This window comes from Canis aureus, chromosome 21, assembly GCF_053574225.1.
Source record: "Canis aureus isolate CA01 chromosome 21, VMU_Caureus_v.1.0, whole genome shotgun sequence".
Taxonomy (NCBI): domain Eukaryota; kingdom Metazoa; phylum Chordata; class Mammalia; order Carnivora; family Canidae; genus Canis; species Canis aureus.
The window spans coordinates 2,948,439-2,962,024 of record NC_135631.1 but is presented as its reverse complement, the minus strand read 5'-3'; the positions used below and the strand labels follow the sequence as shown (position 1 = coordinate 2,962,024).

General features: G+C 56.6%; 2 protein-coding genes across 5 annotated transcripts in view; one reads left to right on the top strand and one right to left on the bottom strand.

The window, feature by feature from the left end:
* The window catches only part of MACROD1 (mono-ADP ribosylhydrolase 1), a 150,887-nt gene that overhangs the window by 33,475 nt on the left and 103,826 nt on the right, over nt 1-13,586 (top strand).
* FLRT1 (fibronectin leucine rich transmembrane protein 1) overlaps nt 3,405-13,586 on the bottom strand; it is an 81,495-nt gene continuing 71,313 nt past the window's right edge. For all 4 annotated transcript variants that reach the window (XM_077862150.1, XM_077862152.1, XM_077862151.1 and 1 more), the window contains one exon: nt 3,405-13,581. In XM_077862150.1, coding sequence (XP_077718276.1) covers nt 11,507-13,531 — 2,025 coding nt within the window. In that variant the 5' untranslated portion in view covers nt 13,532-13,581 and the 3' untranslated portion in view covers nt 3,405-11,506. The remainder of the gene's footprint in view (nt 13,582-13,586) is intronic.

Below are 13,586 nucleotides of genomic sequence, written 5' to 3'. Positions count from 1 at the left end.
GAGGAGAGGGTCCTTCGGAGGTGCCAGGTGCCGGGTGGTGGCGGGCCCGTGGGGAGGCAGGTGCTGAAGCGGGCCTGGGGCATGGTGGTGAGGAGGGAAAGGCAGCCAGCGTCAGGGCCGGCCTGGGAGCATACTTTGTTTTGGACGCCCAGAAATAGGTGAGCAAGCTGCACCCAGATCTACTGATGGAGTGTTTTGGGGTTGACTGGGTGTCCTCTGCTCCATCTGTGGAACCTCCTAAGGGTACTAAGAACTGGCCAAAGAGCTTAGGTGTGAGGGGTGCAGTTTGGGGCTTGAATTCCTTCCTGGGTTTGATTGCTTCTCTTTCAGGATGCTTGGTGAGGCCAGGGTCGCTCTGACCCCCACCGCCCGGGAAGTGGAGGCACAGGAAGGGGGAAGTTTCTGGAGCCTGGTGGTGGCCAGGTAAAGGCAGGGTCCAGGTCCAGGGGTCGTGGCTACTCTTTCTTTGTCCCATTTGAACTAGAACTTTTAGTCCTGGATCTGACCAAACAGGTGGAGTTGGATGTATAAAGCCAGGGCCCTGGGGTTATCCCTTGGCCACAGGGCAGCCATTTGGGGTCTCACCCCATACCTGCCTGTAACCCCAGTGTCTGTGAATCCTGAGATGTCTTTGGGGAGAAGAGGTCCAGAAGCTGCTTGGCTGCAGGGCAAGGCAGGTGCTGAAGCAGATGGGGCAGGGGGGTCAGTCCCCATCTCCCAGTGTCCATTTGGAGATATGGTAAGAGACAGGGGTCCTCAGGGTCAGTGGGTCCCCTCTACCACCCAGAACTCATGCCAGCTTTGCTTGCTCTCCTGGGAGGACGGGGCTCACTGCCTCTCAGACCACTTACTCCTCGTCAGAAAGGGTTAGTTATGTCTGGAAGATCTTTTTTTCTATAGACCCAAAGTACAGATCCTGGAGCCTCCCCGACAGGTCCTGATGGGTCCCTCCTATGACCCAACCTCATCTGGGTTTCTGAGGGCATTTATTAAAGCCTGAGGTGCCCCAGCCCCTTGCCCTGTCCTCTTGAAGCTGAAAGCTTGGATCAGCTAGACATTGCCCCTAGCGGGTTTCAAAGAGCAGCTGCAGACTTTGGCTGTCTGTGGTTCGAGGGGTCTGTGGAACAGGCGCCCCCAGCCCCATTTGGATGCTTCTCCTCTGTGTTGCTGAGATACCTGAGCCTCCTTGCAAGAAATGCCAGCGAGCTCAGTGCTGGTGGGCCAGGGATGCTGAGTAAACCCCGGGGGCGGGCATGCCAGTGTTGGGGGGCCTGCACTCCCTGGACAAGCGGAGGGGCCCCCAGCATTCTGTACCCTCCAAGGAGGCTCCAGCACACATTAGCAGGGTCAATGCTGCCATGATTGTGAAAGTAAGAGCAGTGAGCTCTTATCATGCACACATTTTACAGAGGGTAACACTGAAGCACAGGAGTAAGAGGCATAGCCCTCTTCTGAGGGACTCCAAGGCCCACTCTGAGGAGCCCCCCAAAACAGCAATGACATTAATCCAGTTGATCCCAAGTGCATGTGACTCTGAACCCTCCCCGGGCAGAAAGTTCAGTAGTTCTAGGAGCTGAGGAACAGTTTCTCCTGCCCCAGCTTGAAGAGAACCCCGTGGGTGCACTGGTTTTGGAGCTACCACTGTGTATGGAGTACGATGAGCTAGGGACAGGCCCATCTGTGCCTCGTCCTCTGCTCCCCACTCCCCCTGCCCTCCTCGTGGGAAGAGGGGTGCAGGGGAGAAGTAAAACTGTCAGATTACTGGGACGCTGGGGCTGCCAAGGGCTGCCCCTCCTGGGACTCAGCATCGATCAGTTGATCAGTTGGCGGATTGATTTACTGGTGTTTATTGACTCACCCTTCACTTCACGTTTACGGGTGCCTCCTGTGTACCAGGCAAGTGCCCTCTGGGGACTGGAAGGGGTGCCAGCTAGGGGCCCCCAGTGAGGGAGGGATGGAAACTGGTCACCTGTGCAGTGTGGGGCCCGGGGTGGAGCCGGAGGGGACAGCCTTTCCAGACACAGTCCCCCAATGGAGCCTTCCAGGCAGGGCCTTCATGGGCACCCTGAGCCCAGAGATCACAAGGCCCAGACTGGGAGCCTGAGTCAGGGCAGGCCTGCCTGGGGAATTACTGGTGCTCAGTGTGGCCAGAGGCTGGGCTAGCGGACGGCTACCGTGCTTAGGGATACGGAGGAGGCTGAGCCTTTGCAGACGGAGGTCCAGAATTGGACTTATCTTCCTGTTCCCTGCTTCGGGCCTTCTCTCTTGCTCTCCCTCCTCATCTGAGGAAACATCATCAGTGGAAACATGGCTCCACGGAGAACCTCCCCACCGGTGGGCTGGGGCTGGGCCCCCATCTCCTCTTCCTCCATGAGGCAAGAAGGATGCCCCATCTCAGCCCTAGCACCCAGCAGGCCCTTTGTATGTATTTACCGACTGCCCGGCTGACTGTGCTCTCAGATTGCTTGGCAGCCCTGGAGAATGGGTCTCATGTAGGAAAGGGTTGAGTGGCCTCCTGAGCGTTCACTGTGTGCTGGCGCCTAGGCAGGGGTTGGGGAACAGACTTGGCCCTTTCCCAGAGGCCACATCAGGTGCTGCTCTTTGGCGTGTTCTCTCTTGTCTGGCTCCTACCAAGGTGAGAGGTGAGGACTAGGAGTTGAGGAGAAAGAGGGGCCTGTGTCACCTCCGCAGAGCCACCCGCCACCAAGGCATGTCGAGAAATAACTGCTTCCTTGGAATATGAGGAAAAACTCATTAACCCATATCCAGACACGCATTCGGATTTAAGGCAGAAGTAATGAGTTATTTTATGTTAAATTTAGCAGAAACTGCCATTGTTTTCATGGAAAATCATCATTTTTTCCTTTCCCCTCAATGGTATGAGATACCACATAAGGCTTAGGGAGCTGTGAATGTTAGGGTGCCTCTAGGGGACAAGGGGTGTCCGGGTGGGTGGGGAAGGACCCAGGCCAAGTGTTCAGCAGGTGGAGGAATGGCACGTGTCCCCAGCGCCCATACAGTTCCAGCCCTACCTAGGTGTGCACGTGATTGCTAGAGCTCTCGGGACAACCTGCAGCTCCCATGAATACCAGCTACGTGGAGACCGTCTCGGTTGGAGTTGGCCTTCAGCCAGCAGTCCACCTTCCCAGGGCCTATGGGGTGGGGTCAGAGGTCCCCCTAGACGGCTGTGGATTCTTTATTTTGATCCTCGATGGTGCTCCAGGGAACTTAGCCCAGAGTGTCTATCCCGCCTGGCAGCCACTCCGCTGGTGGGCCCCAACAGCAGAGCTGACCTCGGAGAGAGGGGGTGGGGCTGGGGGAGGGGTACAGGCAGTGGAGACCACATGTGCTGCAGACACCTGGCCCCTGGCACACCAGACCCCAAGCCGAGTCAGTAGCCAAGATGACTGTAAAAGTTAAATCTTTCTATTTATTTCAAGAAAGGACAAGGAAAGTGGACTTGGACATTTTATATGAAAACAGACAAACAGAAAAAAAGGACCAAGTAGTTAATCACATTCATCTCAACATTGAAGTTTCAAGGCACCTACAAGGAGGCCAAAGGGCGGTTCGCAGTGCACTTTGGTTTGTGTTGTCGTCGTGGTGGGTGTTTGTGGGTCTTGGTTTTCTGAAAACCCCTGTCTGGTGGTGAGGTGGGGAGTGAGGCAGGCAGGCCCGGGTTTCAGATGGCAGCAGGCAGCAGTGGGAGTCGTCCCATCACTCAGACCCCCAAGAGATTGCTTTACCTTTCAGAGAAAAAGGAAAAAAAGACAAGGAACGGGCGGCCGAGTGGCCTCACAGGGCTGATTCAGCAGGCGAGGAAGGCCGGGGCTCAGGGGAGCCCAGGAAGACAGAAGGGGCCTTGGTCCTGGGGCCGGCCTCCCCTCCCCCTCCCCTAGCTATTGTTTGGCTGGGAACCCTGCCTTCTGCAGCACAGGGAGCCCCACTTCATTCTCCAGGGTCCGCCAAGGATCTCTCCTGGGCCGCCTCCTCCTTAGACTGCTGGAAATAGATCCCACTGAGCGAAGCCTGAGTGGCTCCAGAAATCTTTACAATACCAAATGAGATACAAACAACCTTTTAACATCCCGAGGGGGAATTGCTGTCCGTGGCTCTTAAAAAAAATGTTCACTCTGCAGTGCTTATGCGTGGAGTTTCTTTACTTTTTTCCTTTACCTCCCTGTTCACACCTGCCTGGTGACATTCATAATTAGCAGGTGTCCACTCCTGTAGCTGAACCAGGCACCCGAGCCATCTCTCTGGCTCACCTGCATTCGCAACCCCACAGCCTCCCCCAACCTGCCATCTCTCTCCCTGTCAGATGACAAACCTCCAATGCTGGGCTATTTGGCTTCCTCCCCACCACTCTCAGCATCTCTTTATGAGCTGGAAGGCACCAGGGCCCTCCATCCAAAGAATCCCCCCATGCTGCAGCCTGGTGGGTGGCCCTGGACGCCAGGGTGGGTTTCTCAGCTGGGTTGAGTAAAACAAAAACAAACAACAACAACAACAAAAACCCACAAAAAACCCTAAGGCCAGTTTCAGAGGTTTGTGCCTTCCTCCTGGGTATCCAGAACCTTTCGAAAACTGGACCAGCCACGCTCTGAACATGCGCCCTGCATGGGGCAGGTGACAGGTGCCCCAGATGGTCTGGCTCAAGGGAGGTGAGCATGTCTGCTTCTGCTTTGATTGTCAGGTTCCAGTTGCATTGGTTTTCTGTCTTGAGGAGAAAGCCTGGTTAGTTCTTCCAGGTGAGTGGCTCTGGGAGCAAGGATTTTGGATGGGAGTGTCAGACAAGGTGAGACACCCAGTTCTCTGCCCTTCTCGTTACCCGTGTGAGGCTCAGCTCGGAGAGAGGAAACTGAGTCACCCAAGCTTGCTGTTAGATCTTGCCCAATGGCTGGATTTGCCCCTCAGGCTCACAGCTGGTGATCAGTGGGTCCAAAGGACAGCAGAGTGAGATGCTTCTGGGAGGAAAAGCCACTGAGAGGAGCCCCTCTCTGGGCTGGCTGCCGGCGAGGCAGGTGCAGGATAGGAGGAAGGCCATTGCCAACAGATCTGCCTAGGCTCTTTGCACGAGCCCAAGGGGGCAGACAGCAAATGAGGAGGACAAGAAGTGAAGGGAGACTCAGAAGAGAGAAGCTAGAACTCCTCTGTGTGACCCAGCACAGAGGAGCACAGGGACCTGGCATCTTGCCAGGGTGGCTGCTCACCCTGATGGCCATAAAAGAGATTTAGGGGTGGTGACAGCAAGGACCTTCCCACAAGGACTCTCCAAAACTCCAGCTTTTGGGTTTTCAGGTGGAAATGGGGGCGGTGTGGGAAAGACAGGGGCCAGGGCACTGTGGTGGCCACAGGGGCCTTAGGGGCTAGCTTTGCTAGGAAGTGGGGGCCCGGTCAGCCCTCCACAGGCAGCCGTGTGCCCTCATCATGCCCACACTGCTCTCCTAGCAGAAGCCGGACATTTTTAGGAGAGACATGGGAGGGGGCAGTGACAGTGGTCTCCAGCAGGGAGACTGAAGGTCTGGCCTGTGCACAGTGTCTTCAGGGGTGACGTGAAGAAAGGGCTGGCCTTGCCCCACAGATTCGGGCTCTCGGGGCACACCTGCACACCCACTTGGTGGTGAGAAGCGGGCCTGACCCCAGTGACAATAGAACTTCCGAATCTAGAGAAACAATATATTTAAAATGCAGAGTGAGGGGAGGTGGGAGGGGACTCAAGAGCCAAGGGGATCTTTTTCTGAGTGTTTTTAGAGAAGCAAGTGTGGGTATTTCAGGCAAGTACTTGGACCATTTCAAAAGAAATGGTAAATGCTTGAAAACAGAGTGAAAAATGCCCCAGGCAGCCGTCAACCTGGCTGGGAAGGATGGATAGAGCCGACAGCAGCGCCGAGTGTGGAGTGCGGCAGGGCGTGGGGGCGGGTAGCCGGGGGCACGCAGCAGGTGGGGGGGGGGGCAGCCTGGGACCAGTACAGTGGGTGGTGGACCCTCTGACCAGACTCTAGGATGGAATGAGCGTGTCTGTGCTTCCTCTCCCGCTGCCTCTTGGACACCGAGGATGGGCATTTTGCAGCATCTCTGGTGGCACAAGCTGTGGGATGGCCCTGACCCAGGATTTTCAGGGGATACTGGTCATTCTGAGCAGCGCGGTAAACATCTCTTGATATGCTCCTTACAGGGTCCTGGGGGATGATACAGTAAGGGTAGGAACCAGGATCTTTTAGTCAAAGAACCAGGCCTTGGCTAAGGGTGGAAAAGATCTGCCATATCCCCATCAAGTACTTGAATGCTCCTGGTGACAGAGAGCTCACTGTCTGATTCCTTTGCTGGCTGAGTTTCTCTTCCCTGACCTTCAGTTTTCCCTTTCCAGTTGGCCCTGCTCCCCTTCACTGGCCATAGGGAATGAATCACAGACCTACCCCGGGACAGAAAGGAAGCAGAAAAGCACATCTAGAGTCTTACTAAGTGACTAGATCAGCTACTTCACCTTGCTCTTCACCCCTGAAGGGAGACAGAATCTGGAGGGGGGTGGGGGAGTCCCTGCTGGGGGCTGGGACAGCTCCTGAATGACCTGTGTGGGCCCTGGAACCCTCCCTGTCTCCAAGGTCTGAGCACAAGGCACGTGATTGAGGCAGGACTGCCTTCCCTGAGAACAGTGCTGGAGTCCAGGCTCCGTCCAGCCCAGCCTGTTTCTGAGTGCTCTGGCCTGTGCGGTGTCAGCCTCGCAGACCCCCGGCTCCTCCTGGGGGCTGTGCAGGGGCAGCCTTCGAGCCAGGCTGGAAAATCCCTGCTTTGCACACTGCCACTGGGGGCAGGTTTGTAAAATGCAAAAAATCCCCCTTTCCTTTCACCTCCAAGGAGTTTAATCTCTTCTAATCAATTTAGCAGACTCGCTTGGTTGTAAACGGTAATGATTTGCATTTTTGAGCCTTTTTATGCCTCTTTAAGAAAAAAGATGCCTCCTCTGTCTGCCTTCTGGAAGGCCTGTGCAGGGCTGTGAATTGCTTGTTAGCACTCACCCTGGCACTGATCCAGCGCCAGGCCTCCGCCCGTCACCTGCAACTGATCGAGCTCAGGGAGGGGACGTGGGCATGCAGGTCCCCCACAGCTGACGCTGGCTGTGCTCCTGGCCCTGAAAGCAAGGTCCCGTCCTTGGGGATGCAGGCCACTGGGCACCCCAGGACCCCTCCTTCCAGCAAACACCCCAGCTCTCTCCTGGTTGTCTCCCCAGCCCCGTTGCTCCCTGTCTGCCGCATCCAATTTTCCTTGTTGTATTTTTCATAAGCTTGAGGCTCAGAAGCCCCGTCCTCCTCCCTGGTGTGTTCTGCAAGAAGCAGATTTCTGGAGTAGAGAGGGCTGGCGTTGGGACTTGAGCTGCCACTGGCGGGCTGGGGGAGGTGCCCTCTCCTCCTGCCTCGGCTCCAAGAAAGTGAAGGAGGGAGGCTCAGGTGCATCCTGGGCATGCTGCCCGGTGCTTCTCCAGGCCCCGTCAGCCACCTCAGACCCCACAGGGATCCTCACCTGGCCTGTCCCTCCCAACCTGGGCCTCCATCACCTGCTGTGGATCAGCGAGCACCTTCCAGAATCAGTGGTCTTTGGAGCCTCCAGCTTTTCTGGCTTCTCTGAAGCCAGACTCCTGCCTCAGCCCAGCCTCCACTTTGCAGAAGGGGTAACAGAGGCTGTGGATTTACAAAACATGCTTTCCCTCTGCCTCTCTGGAAACCCTTCCTGATCCCTCCTCAAGTGCTGCTCCTGGTGGGCCTCCCTGGGCCCCTAAGGGAAGGAGGAGGAGGGAAGGAGATGAGGCACAAGGCAGACATGGGCTCTGGGCTCTGGTTGGGGAAGCCTGGCCTCTCCACCAGCCCCAGCCAGGCCGTCTTCCTAGCCGGGGTCCCTCCCCTGCCAGCGTCACTTGGAGCCAGAAAGGGCCAGTGCCCCCGCTCCTGCCCCCAGACCTGGCACCCCACTCTGGGTGGGGAGGCCCTCAAGTCAGCCATGTGACCGCTATGTTCCTGTGGAGGCGGCCCAGGAAGCTGGAGCCAATTTACAGAAGATGGAGCCTTCCTCAGGGAGGCCTCAGGAAAAGGGAAGGCGAAAGAGGAAGAAAAGAAGCTTTTGATGCACATCATGTCTGCGGAATTGAGTATGACTAATTAATAGATTTTATTCTTAGTAATCTCTTAAGCATTCCATACATTGGGCCCCACGCCTGAGCTGAGCTTACAAGAGGCCTCATTCGCAAAATGCAAATGACTCGCCTGGCCCTGCTGCCTCCCCTCCTGCCTTGCCTTTTCTCCCCCTTCTCTCTCTCTCTCTCTCTCTCTCTCTCTCTCTTTAGGGGAAATTTAAAGCAAAATTGCCATGTAATAGAAAAGAGATTCTAATCACCACATCTAATTACGAAGGGTAAACCACTTAACCAAAGAAGTGTCATGGGCTCTTTTTTTTTTTTTTTTTTTTTAAAAACTTAAGACCTGCTATAAATGCCACAAAATACACTCATCAACACTGAGGCCAACAAGGTTGTTCTGGCTAGTTAGAGGCTGCCGGGGTCAGGTCGGCTGCCCGGAGAAGGGAGATGCCAGACAGAAGTGGTGGCCTGGGTGCCGGGCTTGTCTTCCAGGGCCCTGTCCTCACTTTGTGCATCAGGGGCTGGGGGAGGCTGGGCATCCTGCTGCATCTCTATTCTTGTGTTATGAGGACACTCAGAGGACTTGGACCAGGAGAGGACAGGGCTGCAGAGGAGACCTGGCTTCAGGTCCCCTCCTTGGCTTGGGGAGCTGTGAGGTGACAGACGTTCGGGAGCTCGTGCTCAGAAAGGACTCCAGGGGGGATGTCTGATGCTGAGGGCAGGAAAGGTGAGAGCAGACCCACTATCCTCAGCTCTCACAGGGCAGGAGGATGCCTGCAGAGAGCCCACCCACCGTGAGCTCCTGCCTGAGCCCCCCAGGGGAGCAGGAGACCCCTATGTCCTCAGGCCCAGGTGGGCCTGGCCTGCCCTGTGCTGCGGGGATCACGGAGGCCTGAGGCCTTTCTACCCTTCACTGACTCCAGGGCCACCTGATGTTCCCCAGATGCCTTCCTGACCTCTAAGGGGATGATTTGACCCCCTCCTGGTGTCAGGAGAAGAAAGGAGGACAGATTAAGATCAGGGGGCACCAAGCTTGTAGGCAGTGGGAATTTGGGGGCTGTGGTGACGGGGACACCAGCAGAAGGCATGGGTGGTGCCGTGAGGGAGGGGACCTCGGGCTTCTTTCCCTCCCCCCTCTTCCTGAGCCACTGCCCCACATCCTCTCACATCCTCTGCTCCTCTCCAAGCTGCCCTAACGGCTTGTATCAGGGGTGCCTGAGGCCAAAGTGAGGCAACCTCCACAGAGACGTAAATTTAAGGCTTGGAAAAATCTCTCTCCTGATCTCATTGAACGAGAGAATGATTCAAGTGGGCCAAGTCGGGGGAAGGCTTAGTTTGGAGCGAAGTGTGTCCATGCCTCGCGCCTCCACCGAAGGCTTGGGGGAGCCGGGTTCCCGTTGGAGGATGGGGGTGCCTCTTCTCCACCCTACTTGCACAGCCCTGTGGCTATTCCTTTCGACCCCGCCATTCCCTGAAGGGGCCGTCACATCTTTTCATGGCCTGTGAGTGGCCGGCCTCCCGCAGCCCGTCCTGGCAGCCCTGTGACCTCCGGCCAGCATATGCTTCCTGACTTTGGCTTTTGGCAAAGCCTTTGAGGCCTTTGAAACCACCACCAGAAGCCAGCCACCTTCTTGACCTCCCCTGCCCTCGGGCCAGTGTCTCTGACATGGCTCTTCCCTGGTGCCACACTGGTGGCACGTTGATGGGTGGTGGCCCAAGCTCCCCGAGGGCCAGGGATGCAGGAGACCACGGAACCCCAGGCGCCACTCCTCCCTTCCTTCCAGCTTTGCTGTCATCCTTTCATTATTGTTTTAATCTCATGGCCCACCACACCACACTGCCAGCTGATAAATGATGGCCACACGGGTTCCAGGGGGAGGAAGTAAAACCAGGATTCTCCCGAGGGCACCGGTCAGTACCCTTTTGGAGCTGGCATCTCTGGAGGTCTGGTCTTCCCTCTCCAGAGCAGAGTGCCAGGGGCGGGTGCGGCCGAGTGCTCTGCGTTTGGGGGGCTGCTGCTGTCTCCCAGGGCTCTTCTGAGAATTTTCATGTCTTTTTCTGGGTTTTGTTTAAGCAGCCATGGAAACCATTAGGTCTAATCAGCTGATTAAAAAAAAAAAAAAAAGTCCCTGTGCCAATTACCTGTCCCGGGAGGAAGCATACAGCAAGAGGAAACAGAAAGTCACTGCTGAGGTGACTGCATCTGTGTGTTGGGAGTTGGAGGGTGGCGGGGAGAGACACAAGGACATCGGCAGTCAAAGAAAGCTTTTCTCTGTATCAGAAAGGATTCTGGCCCAGCTCTGGCCAACCTGAGATAGGGTTGAGCTGAGAGCACCCCCTTCCCGGGGTCTCCCTGGCCACCCGACTGGGACAGAGACACCTGTGCCTTTACAAACAGCATTGTCCCCCATCCCAAACCCTCCCCCAACACGCTTTGTCTACTTACTCAGTGATTTCTAGGAGAAAGCAACATTTTCATGACTCTATTTTCTCAGGAAATTGTACGAACTGACCCAAGAAGTAGAAAGGACCGTATATGTGGCTCTATCTACCCATCTGTATTGAGAGACACGACATAGAGATCAACAGGGAGGTAGATGCACCTCCGAGTGGCTGGGAAACCGCAGCTCCCCTGGGGCTTCCACCGAGTGCTGAGTGCGGTGCATGGGACTGACGAGGGTTTTGGTATAGGAAAAAGAAAGTTCGCTTTTTTAATTGACTACACCATTGTTCAAAGAATGCAGTGAAAGGCGTGCTCTTTCTGCAAATCTGTAAGGGAAATGCTATGGAAAGAACGGGGAAGAGGTTTCAGGACACTATCTCCATAGCAAAAGATCTTTTCTTCCCTTTCTCCTTTGTGAGGAGCCTGAAAACCTTCCATCATGTCATGTCGTTGTCGGTTGTCGCCAACGAGAAGCTGGCAGCGAGCGAGAGCTGCGTGGGGGCTTCGAGTGGTGGCTGTTCTCTCTGACGGCTCTTTTGTGACGGCCCTAAACAGAGCATGAGGCGTACACAGATGCTGTACAGGTAGTATCTTTCCAGTTCAGGGGGAAAAAAAAACCTGACCCAACCCTTCCTGCCATATTATTTTTAGTTCTTCCCTCCCCAACTGGCATAATTTGGTATAAATTATGTCTTCAGCAACGTCAAATCCCCCTCCTACCTTCTATTCTTAAAAAAAAAATTTTTTTTTTTTCACTGTCGTGTTCTATAAAATCATCAACCCTTCCCAAACTTTGCTTTCTGCTGAGAAAGTCATCATGGAATTTCTCTTCCTTGCTCTATGGGATGGCAGCGGGCTGGGCAAAGCCACGGCGTCGCCAGGCTGGGAGGAGGCGGCGGGAGCTGGGGCAGAGGTGGCCCTCGTGGCTGGCATCATGTGTAGGTGTAGTCTATGTCAGGGATGCCCCCATCCCGGTAGCCCCGCGTGGTGCCGTAGCCGATGGTGTGTGTGCCCTTACAGAGGCTGCTGCCATTGGAGGGGAAGATGGTGTGGACCACGTACTCCTCTTTGGCGCGGTAAGGGTTGATGGGCAGCATCTGCAGCCCGGGGCCCCGGATTTCCAGGATGGAATTATCCTTCTTGGTTCCTGACTCCATATAGTCATCCTTTTTCCGGCTGCCCCGATTGTAGGCCCGATCTCGGGTCAGCAGCTCGCCGGCCCGGTGCACGTACCAGCAGATGGCCCCCAGGACCAGGAAGAGGAATACGAGGGCCACAGCGCCACCAATGATGCCTGCCAGGGGCAGGCCCGCCATGGCATCCGCATTCTGCTCCTGATTAAGGGTAGTAGTGGGGCCGTGGCTGTCTGCCGTCTCCGCCTTGGCACACACGGGCGTCTCGTCGGCCACGTAGGCGTTGCCGGTCTCCATGGTGACCATGCAGATGATGTAGGTGGACTTGGGCTCCAGCGCTGTCAACAGGTACTCTGTCTTATCCCCCTGCACCAGTGTCTCCGTGATGGAGCCCACAGCAGGGCTGTGGCCCAGGCGGAGCCAGCTGAGCCGGAAGGAGGAGGCCGGCAGTGTGGCCTTCCATGTGATGCGGATGGAGTCTGCCGTCAGCGGCTTCACGTGGATGGCCAGGGTCTTGGTGCCCTCGCCTGTGGCCATGGGGTAGTCGAGGCTGGAGTCAGGGAGGCGTAGCCCTGGCCTCTTGGCCTTGAGGGTGAAGAGCGAGCCCTGGGGTGTGGTGGCAGAGGCATGGTTGCTGGCCGTGGTCTTGGCAGCCGCGTTGGCTGCGCCCCCCTGGGAGCCCGTCTCGAAGCACTCATCCATCTCGCTGGTGATGTCCCTGATGGCCATGCCGCGGACCTTCTCGGGGCCCTGGCACATGAGGCCGCGCACATTGACCACGGCTGCCCGCGCCTGCACCCAGTCCCGCAGCCACATGAGGTTACAGCCGCAGAACCAGGGGTTGTTCCTCAGTAGCAGCTGCGCCAGGTTCTCCAGGTCGTCGAACAGGCCACGGGGCAACGTGGTGAGGTTGTTGTTGGACAGGTCCAGGCGTTCCAGCTCGCGCATCTTGGCTAGCGTGTTGTAGGGGATGTGGCTGATGGCGTTGTCCTGCAGGTACAGCTTCTGCAGGTGGGCGCTGGGCAGGTTCAGGGGTGGGGCGGCCAGTGAGTTGCGCACCAGTGACAGCTCGGTGAGGTTTTGCAGGCGGCTGAATGTGTCGTCGGCAATGCGCTGGTTGGCCAGCAGGTTGCCATCGAGCACCAGGCGCCGGAGGCTGTTGAGGCCCTTGAAGGCGTGAAGCGGGATGGTGGAGATGCGGTTGTCATCCAGCCGCAGCTCCTCCAGCGTGCGGGGCAGTCCCGAGGGGATGCTGCTCAGGTGGTTCCGGCTCAGGAAGAGCAGTTTGAGCTGCTTGCTGTCGGCAAAGGCATCCTCTTCGATGCTGACGGTGGACACAGAGTTGTCATCCAGATGCAGCTTCTCTAGCAGTGGGATGCGGGCCAGTGAGTCCCTGGCAATTGTGCGCACGTTGTTGTCCTGTAGGTGCAGCTCCCGCAGGGAGCAGGGCAGGTTGACCGGGAACTCGTCCAGGTCATTCTCGTACAGGTAGATGACCTGCACATTGACCTTGGTCTTGAGGTCCTGGGGGATGCCAGCATTGTTGATCTGGTTGTTCTGCAGGTAGAGGGTGGTGGCGTCGTCGGGGATGTCAGCAGGGATGGAGGTAAGTCCCCGGTCGTTGCAGTAGATGAAGCCATTGTCACAGCGGCACACTGAGGGGCAGGTGGTGCTGTCGATGACCTCCGTCAGGAAGGCGATGAGCCCGTAGCAGAGGAAAAGCCAGTCCCGCAGGTCCATGGTGGCCGTGGTCATCATGACAGTGGCTGTGACAGTGGCAGTGGGTGTGGTAGTGGCGGTGGTGGCCGGGTGTGCCACCACCATGGTGGATGGCTGGGGGGAGCCGGGCCCCGCCTGATCTGGAGCCTCAACACCTGCA